The sequence below is a fragment of the Lutra lutra genome, chromosome 2, assembly GCF_902655055.1.
Source record: "Lutra lutra chromosome 2, mLutLut1.2, whole genome shotgun sequence".
NCBI lineage: Eukaryota > Metazoa > Chordata > Mammalia > Carnivora > Mustelidae > Lutra > Lutra lutra.
In genome coordinates, this window is record NC_062279.1 from 97,255,947 (window position 1) to 97,264,786 (window position 8,840).

The window sequence follows — 8,840 nt, forward strand, 5'->3', positions numbered from 1 at the left end:
GGACTCTGGAAATAACATGTAATAAAACAGCAGAGCTTTTTTCACTGATGATGATTTTCAGTTCCTGCAAAAGTTAGAGAATACCACTTGCTAAAGAGACTACTCTTTGATCTGGTTGTAGAAAGGACTTTTTTAGATTCCTGAAACCTAGAAAGATAGGAGAATGATTTAAAATATGCAATTTGATTACAAGGAACAAACTTGCAAATTCAGAGATTAGAATTGTCCAAAATTGCTCTCTTTACTTTTATACATGAATGTAATTCATTATGCTTATAATTATAAGTGGATATCATCACACCACACACCTTATCACGTTGCACAAAACTTCCATGGTCTAACAGAATACACATTATGAATTAATTTAAAGTGATTACATTTCTATGCAAATAGCTTACTTTGTTTTTATGCTACTCTTTTATAATTTATACACACTAATATTCTTGGGGTTTTAGGAACACCTGCATTTCCATTCATGAACATATCTGCCCTTATAACTGGGCTGCAAATGTATTTTGATACAAGTATCCTGAAACAGGCACTGATATGCCAGTGCTAATCCGTTTTGTTGTTGTTGTTGTTGAAAAGGAATGTTCATATATAAGGGTTTTCTTCTGAACAGGAAAAACAAAACAAAACAAAACAGAAAAGACCAAAAAATATAGTTGAGTTCAGGCAGTTCATGATTAAATAATCAATTAAGACATTGACTAAAACTGAGAGATGTTAGCATTCATCAATAAACTTGTTAAATGTGTTGAGGGAGTTTCCGTTGTTTAATCTCCTTAGTTGGAAGAGAATAGAATACATGTTTATCTACATGAACCATTTTTATGACTTTCATAATTGCTGAGAGATGAAACTAGCCACAGGACCCAAATGACAATGATTAATGAAGATAAAAGTCCTATCTTCACACATTTTTAAAATAAATAAGGCTGGTTACTGTGGAATTAAATTTGATTAGTCAATATCATCTGTTAACATGATTACTTTGAGCCTCCATATTTAGAATGAGAACTCTAACACCGCACACCAATATAATGAAGTCTCACCTGATTCCCCTCACTCTCACATTCCCCTACCAGGCTGCATGGAGATAGGGTTTGTATTTAATTAAAAGAGGGTATTCCCCAAACATTGGAGTTTTCAGATATTAGACTTCACTTTTGCCACACAAAGCATTTTTGCTCTCTGCTAATAAAAAGTAAAATGACATTAAGGACAATTATCTGCATATTTGGCACTTTCAAAGCTATAGCTCGCTTTCCAAATTATAACTTCAATTTAATCGATGTTACCATAACTTTAACACTAAAAACTCCATGTAGAACGCTAGATATGTTTTTGATACCTCGAAAATCTGGAAATATTCTTTGTGTATTTCAATACCTCATTATATAATCCCAAAGCAGCAACTTTTGTAGAGGCAGGAACGCTCAAGACGAGAAAACACGTTACAACTTAAACACAAACTCTTCTTTAAAACCTGAAATTATAGAACAGTATTTTCTAACATTTTGCTTCAGAAGAATCAAAATATTGTAAACATAATACATGTATCAGGTTTTCATGAAAAGGCAAAAATTCTTCTGAGAGCTCTAATCAGGTAGAGAGAATAAAAAAGTTTACTATCTCTGGTCTTGTTAGCTCATAAATTACCATAAAATCTTTTATTAAAGTCTCCATAAATGTGGAGAAGACAAATATTTAAAATAAGAAAAACTATAAATTTTTCAATTATTGGATTTATTTTTAAGATCTAGAAAAAAGGAGACAGTAGTATTTTAGTACTGCTCAAGGCAAACTTAATCCACCTTAAAAAAGTCACATAAAAAAATAGCACTGAGTTTCAATGAGTCTCGTTCTAGTTTAAATATCCTTGGACTAAGCAATACTGGGACAATACCCAAGGTCTCAGTTTCATGTAGCCCTCCTCCACGAATACATAAGCAATACCAAATCCAAACAGAAAGTGAAATCAATGAAAAGTCCATAAATAACTTTCAGAAGTTAGGATAATAAAGAAAGCAAGTGAGAAAACTGGGCATCTGTGAGAGTAGAACAAGCAATCAAAAATTAAAGCCAGAATGAAAATACTGTAAGAAAAAGATCTGTCTTAACTCTAAGTAACATAAAATACTCCACAAATCCCTAGTGTTATCATACAAGTTAACTAGAAAACAACATTCCCACTAATCATGAACAAAATAGAAATAACCATTAAACAACAAGAACCAATTAAATGTGAAAGTGTCAAAATATGTTATCTAGATTATCCACGTTGTTCTAAATTATGATACTAAAACTCTTTATTGCAAATTTAATTCAAATATATGAAAAGTCCTGGTGAATTTGCTTTGCCTTCAAATCCACCTGTTTTTCTATGTTTCTCCGTGTTGTTTCAACATGCATTCAATTATGTTCTTTAGACAATACATCTTTGCCATTTTTTTAAAGGAAAACTATTGACATTTACATAAAGGGTTGATTTTCCTTAAAATTTTACCTGAAAGCCTGGCACTTGGCATGTCCCTCCAAAAAAAAGTTTATGGATTTACGGAAAGTTTCCTTTCAATACTCATTGTAAAGATAGAAAGTCAAGGGTAGAGCTTGCAGCCAGGACTTAACCAGCAGGGACTCAAAATGGCATTTTTAGAACTGGCATTAGGTTAATTTTCCCAGAGTGAGCAGAAAGGAAGAAATGGGGTTATGAAGGGAGAGAGCTTCCTCCAGACTGACTCTTCAAGGAACCATGCAGGTCACTGTCCAGGAGTTTGCCGTGATCTTTATTTCGGAACATCTCTTCATACAGCTTCATTTGGTGCTTTTGGGGAAGGAGAGTCTGCAGTAATTCCCAGTCTGAGTTCACAGTTATTGACCTTTAGTTTCTTTAACTTCTAGATTCTTTGCCAGTGGTTTACAGAGTTAGAAGCCAAAGAATAACGTTTACTTCCTATGGGCCAGGTATGGCCCTAAACATTTTACGTGTATTCATTCAATCATAACAGGACTGAAATGAAATGTATAAAATGTATTATCTTCACTTTACCTCTGTGGAAACTGAGGCACAAACGAAGCTAAATAACTCACCCATGGCCACACAATTAGGAGATGGCAGAAGCAAGATTAGGAGACACTGATAAATACTAAGCCAATGAGCAGAATGGGCACATACCACAACAACCCTTAGCTTGTGCCTCCTCAAAGCCAGAGCAAACATACATTAAATTTAATTAAGATTTAATATAAGTTAGACAGTTGCAATGCAAATTTGGCATTGGAACACCCCATTTCAAATCAAATTGCCATCCTTAATTTCTTCAGTGCAGAAATTCTGGAAACCCCACCACCATTCCCAATAGAACCTTAGCCTGACCTATGTTCACTATCTTTGATACTTGAATCCAGAAAGTACTATACCTATGCTGACTGTCATTTTTCAGAAAGTGAGTTATAATTATATGCTTCTAAGTCTGTCTTCCTTGAGGGCTGAAACTGCCCCTTTTAACTTTGTGTCCCTGACAAATAGGACACAGTCTCAAGTGCATGGCAATTGTTTGTTTAGAATTTTACTTCTAATATCATACACTATCCAGATGAGCTAATGGATTTCTAATCTGTGGGGAATGTGAACAGGTTTGTTTTTAACTGCCACAAATACAACAGTAAAAAAAAAAATGTAGATGAAAAATCACAAGGCAAGGACTCTAGCTCAATCCCCACCCCCATCCCTCTCCCTTATTATCTTCCTGAAGTGGTTGCAGCCTGTAATTTTAATGTTTCTTCTGAGAGTGACTCCCTCTGCTGCTCCAGCAAAGCCATGACCTAAATCAGAAAAGTGCTAAATGCAGTTCAGGCCTAACAGAGCACACCCTGGCTGTTGGCACTAATTGGAGAAAGTAGCATACATTAGAAAAACAGTTATTTTTAAGTCTCAACAATAATTCTAAATAAGCTAGGAGGGCTTGCTTTGGGAGAGCTCATGCCTCCTTTATGTCTTTGGGGAGGTTGCTTAAAAAAGATCAGTATGAATTCTGATCAGGACATCCAGGTCCCAGACTAAAATGGGATAGTCTAAGAACTTGCATTGCTGAATGCTGAATCCCCAGTATCCAGGGTACAGAAGACTAAGGAATCAGTGCATGTTAACAATCCAATAGTTTTTCTTTCTTTGCAAGTATTTCAAAAGTTCGTCCTCTTGAGGCATTTTAAGCATTCCTTAAGCTAGAATACATGAAATTATTTTTTCTAAACAAAAGTAAACTAACCTACTTTTCCTGACTGCAAATGCCAAATGTGATTTTATGAATTTACTCTGCTCCTAAAATGGAGAAAGTATGTGATGTAATGAAATTCAGTTATCCTTTGTGCCAACTGTCTATTTGTACCACAGCAATATGCACAAATGCATGAAAGTAATTTGACTCTTTTGTAGGGTGTATACTATTTGTTTAAAAAATACATTATACATTAACTTATGGTAGTAGCAAATAGTCCCAATATGACTAGGGTTTTCACTAATTTTCTCTTCTGACTTTGGTGATGTTAACACTCATAACACTAGTTGGTGCTAGATAAGCAGAATATCAATGCTGTGTAATCCAGAAATGAAAGCATTTCTAAAACAGGAGGTACTAACTCTGAGGCACACTGATCAAAATACTCTCTGTCTCTTTCTCTCTCTCTTTACCTAGTAAAATCTTTCATTCTTAGAAGTCAGAAGCAACACTTTTTTTTTTTCCCCCGGAGCTAGGAGTTTCAGGCAATACTGAATGAAACAATTAAGGCATAGGCAGAAAGGAGAAAGTTGTTGCCTAAAGCCTGGAGAATCTCCCAAGGACCTGAATAAAATGACTGCTGTCTTCATTTAAACTACAGTTACAAAATATAGTACACTCACAAATAAGACCTATTATGCTTCTTTTTTCATCTTAAACATCTGTTGTTTTTTTGGCTACTTCTGAAGACATACATATTTTCTAAAACTGCTAATTTTTCTAGTACTTCTCTAACAACAGAATAAATAAATCTCATCCATATTGTCAAGTACTCAAATTAACTTTCTCATCTTAATTGCATATGTAGTTCCATTCATAAAAATAGTTCACTTCCATCTTTAAATGTTCAACACTTGGAAATCATACCTTGAGGGAGCAATAGTATCTTTGGTTTCCCTAGTGTTCTAGTCCAAAGAGAGAGGAAAAAGGAGAAGAAATTTAAAGGAAAAGGAGGTCTGAATGCAAGACTGATATAAAAGTGTGATTCTGAGAAGAAAGTGTGCTAGTGGTTCAGTAGTAAACAGGCCAGGAAATGGGTTAGAGTGATGGTGATAGGGGCTGAGTTTGGTGCTTTCTACATTTTTAATACCTAACAGGCAACACAGGAAGAGGTGGTGTCCTGAAACATGGAGACTAACAAAGATAAAAGTGGTAGTATAGTGTCTTTCAAGACTACAAGATTGAAACATAGTTTATTCTTCAGCAACTGAAATAACTAAACAAACGATTTGGAGAGGAACACCACTGAAATGCACATACCCTACAGGATACATTTTATTTTTCCATTTAAGACCAGAGGAGCAGGTTCAATCCCCAATTTTTGGACTGCCTGGTGTATAAGAAAAGTGCAAGTGGCACAGCTCGCTCACTCAGTCTTCAGCGTCTTTTTCTTTTAATCTCTTCTCCCTTCTTTCAATATTAATCCACTTACAATCTCTTGTTTGATTATCTTTATAGATTTTTTTTCCCCCCTGACTCCATCCAGTCTTTTTAACGTGGCTGTAAATAAGCTCTCGGCAAGAATCCTGTAGCTCCTGTTTGGCATCTTTGGGGACTTTAACTTGTCCTTTTCCCAAACAGTCTTCTCACCGCCCAGTCCTCCCCTGACCCACCCCCACCTGAAGCCCACCCCACGGCTGGGTCCTTTGTGCGCCCAATAACGGTAGACGAATCCCACAGGGAGTCACGCGATTGATTTCACGACTATTCATCAGGTTGTTCGCTTAAACTTCCAAACACTTCTCTCTAAACACCAGTGGCTGCTACTCAGAGAACTTCTTAGCAATTTCGAGAAATCTACAAGTGCATATGATCCTTTGCAAAATGGACAGACGAGCTCTAGAAGGACGCACAAGAAAATCAGGGCAGAACCTCGAGGATGGGAGGCATCTGGTAAGAGGGGAAGGAAGGATTTATGAGCGTCGCTACTGAGCTAGGCAGCAGGAAAATTTACTCCCGAAGTAGCAATCGCTAATTCACAAAGCCTTGCTAATCACTTCCCCCCTCATTCGGACCACACTAGCTAACGCTCAGCGCTCCCCTTCACCTCTAACACCCTCTCCTCCTAGAGCCTTCGCAGATCGGAGGGAATGCAGCCGGGTACCTCCAGAGTGTCCGAGCAACGCCTGGGGAGTTCGAGGCTGTCGCCGCACCTCCTCTGCTCTCCAAATTTGGAAAGTGTAACCGAGATGATGGGATCCCTGAATTACCTCCGAATGCTACATAAGCTTCCTTCACCCCCCGCCCTATGAAAAACGTTTGATTCCCCTAAGCCAGCGACACCACAGAACTGGTCGAAAAGACCGAGGTGGGCGCTCTGCTTGACCAAAAGGTTGGGGGCCCAGGTGACCCGAAACAGACCCCAGAGGGGGCAGCGTTGGCTCTTTCCATTCCTTCTCCCTTCCACTCAGCTTCCTGGGCTCAGAAGACTGAAAGCAGCCGCTGCCACTTCAAACTCGAGAGGACAAGAAAGCAGTCAGTCCCCGTGCTTCCCCTCGCTCCTTATCTGCCCTCAACTCCGGACCGCTCCTCTCCACACCCCTGTTTTGCCCACGGCCCCGGTCACTTATTTTAAAGCTCAGACGCGTTAAATTAAAATGTCAGAGTTATCAACTGGCCCATTACGCGGGGGAGTTTCGTACTTGGTTTGAACAACCAGTCCGTTTCCCCAGAGCTCTGGGGTTTTAAGTTTCTCCGTGGCTTACTGGGAGGAAGACTCAGAAAGGGTAAGAATGTGGAGGCGTGCACACCGCGGGGCCTGCCGCAGGCTGGGTGGCGGGTCCGGGTGGGCTGTGCATCTCCACAGCGCCCCAAGCAGCAGAGTGGCACCGGCGCTGGTGGGTCCTCGGCAGTAATGGTCACATTTCCTTAGCTGAGAGCCCTTCGGCGTCTATCGTGCTCAGAGACGCCCTGAAGATCCCGCAACCCCAGATGTGGCTCAGCGCCGGGAGCCTCTGTGTATCAGGGGGTACCTATGGTACGCCAGACAGCCACCCGCACCGAGCGTCTCTGCAAACCTCTGTGTGTACAATGCGCAACAACATGTGAGTGTGGAGCAGAAAGTGCAAAAGACACCCAAGGTGCCCAGATGCCCAGAGACAGATGTCGGTCCACAACCCGTGCGTCCCTTGACCATCCATGCCCATCTCGGAAGATGGATTAAAAATAACAACCAGAGCTTCTTGACTAGTTGGGAAAGTGGAACGTGAACTGATTTCCAGTTGAAAGCAACGAGGCGAATTAAGGAAGCCAGGAGAACTGGGGAGGAGGAGAGGAAAGAGGAGGGAAGAGAGAAGCGAAGGGAGGTGGCCGCGGAGCTTGGCGGACTCTCTTACCTTGAGCGGCCGAGCCGGTACCGCTGGCACTGAGGAGGGCCAGGGCAGGTAGCACAAGCATTTGCAACACGTATCCCAGTCCCAGTCCGCAGCGGGCCGCTGTCGCCAGTAGACCTTTCCTCATCGTCGACAGAGGTGTGCCGGGCGGAACCACACAGAGAGACGCGCCAACAGCGGAAAACCCCACTGGGAAGCCGCTGAATCCGTGCACCACGAAGCAGTCCGAAGAAATAATGATAACCAATAGCCACACTCCACTTTCTCGAAGGGCAGGAGCCAAAAGGGGGTGGAGAGGAGATGCTGAGGAGGAGTTTGGCCGTCCCTCTTTCCCTGTGCCTTCTAACTGGCGGCTCGGTGAGCGGTTGCTCTGCCCCCACTTGGGAAGTCCGAGGAGGCGCAAGGCGTCCACCTCGCCGCTCCCCCCAGCCACAGGAAGAGCCGCAGCTCCGCCGCGCGCCGAGCCTGGACTGCTCTCCGGGTCCCCTCTTCTGTGCGGAACACACACAGGCAAGGGGAGCTGGGGCGGGGGGAGGCGGCGGAGGGAGAGGAAGCGAGAAGTGGGAGGAGGTGGGAGCAGAGGGAGGGAGTTGGGCACAGTGGGGCTCTCTGGTCTCCAATCTCAGTGTGCTACGCCAGCGGAGAGACGTCCAGGCTGCAGCTGCTGGGTGGCCAAAAAGGGTCACCTCCTAGCGTTGGGGCGCACGGGTGCGCGGAGGCACTCGCGGTGGAGACGTGGAGGGCGCAGCCCAACTCCGCTCGCGGGTAAGCGGTGGCGGGAGCGCGCCCACCCGCGTTATGTAAGCAAGGATTGGAGGGAGATGCGCGCCCAGAGCCGGAGGTGGAGACGGGCTGTTGGTTTACCGGCGGAAGGCTGGGCCAGAGAAACCTGAGGGCAGAGGCGGCTGCGGAGAGTGGGAGCGCGCCTGCCTCCCGCGGTGCGCCAGACTCGGACTCCAAGAGCGCAGCGGGCGCGCCCCGAGCCTCTTGGCTGAATCCACTGGAGCTCAGCCTGCCGCCTGCCAGCTTCTCCACGGCGCCAGCAAAGCCTGAGCCAGACTCCCCAGGACTGGACTCGCTCTACGACTTGGGGTCTTGCGATCGACTAAGCTGGTTGCGGGCTCGAGTTGAAGTGAAGGCAAGAAGCTTTTGCAGTGTCCCCAACCCGCTGCAATCTTGGGATTGTCAGCGCCACTCAAACTGCTCTGTGTTCTGGGTGCCCATGACT

At 43.1% G+C, this 8,840-nt stretch overlaps 1 protein-coding gene across 3 annotated transcripts in view; it reads right to left on the reverse strand.

Annotated features, from left to right (window-relative positions):
- UNC5C (unc-5 netrin receptor C) overlaps positions 1 to 8,102 on the reverse strand; it is a 359,485-nt gene extending 351,383 nt beyond the window's left edge. For all 3 annotated transcript variants that reach the window (XM_047718027.1, XM_047718026.1, XM_047718024.1), the window contains exon 1: positions 7,616 to 8,102. In XM_047718027.1, coding sequence (XP_047573983.1) covers positions 7,616 to 7,739 — 124 coding nt within the window. In that variant the 5' untranslated portion in view covers positions 7,740 to 8,102. The remainder of the gene's footprint in view (positions 1 to 7,615) is intronic.
- Between the last annotated feature and the right edge of the window lie 738 nt (positions 8,103 to 8,840).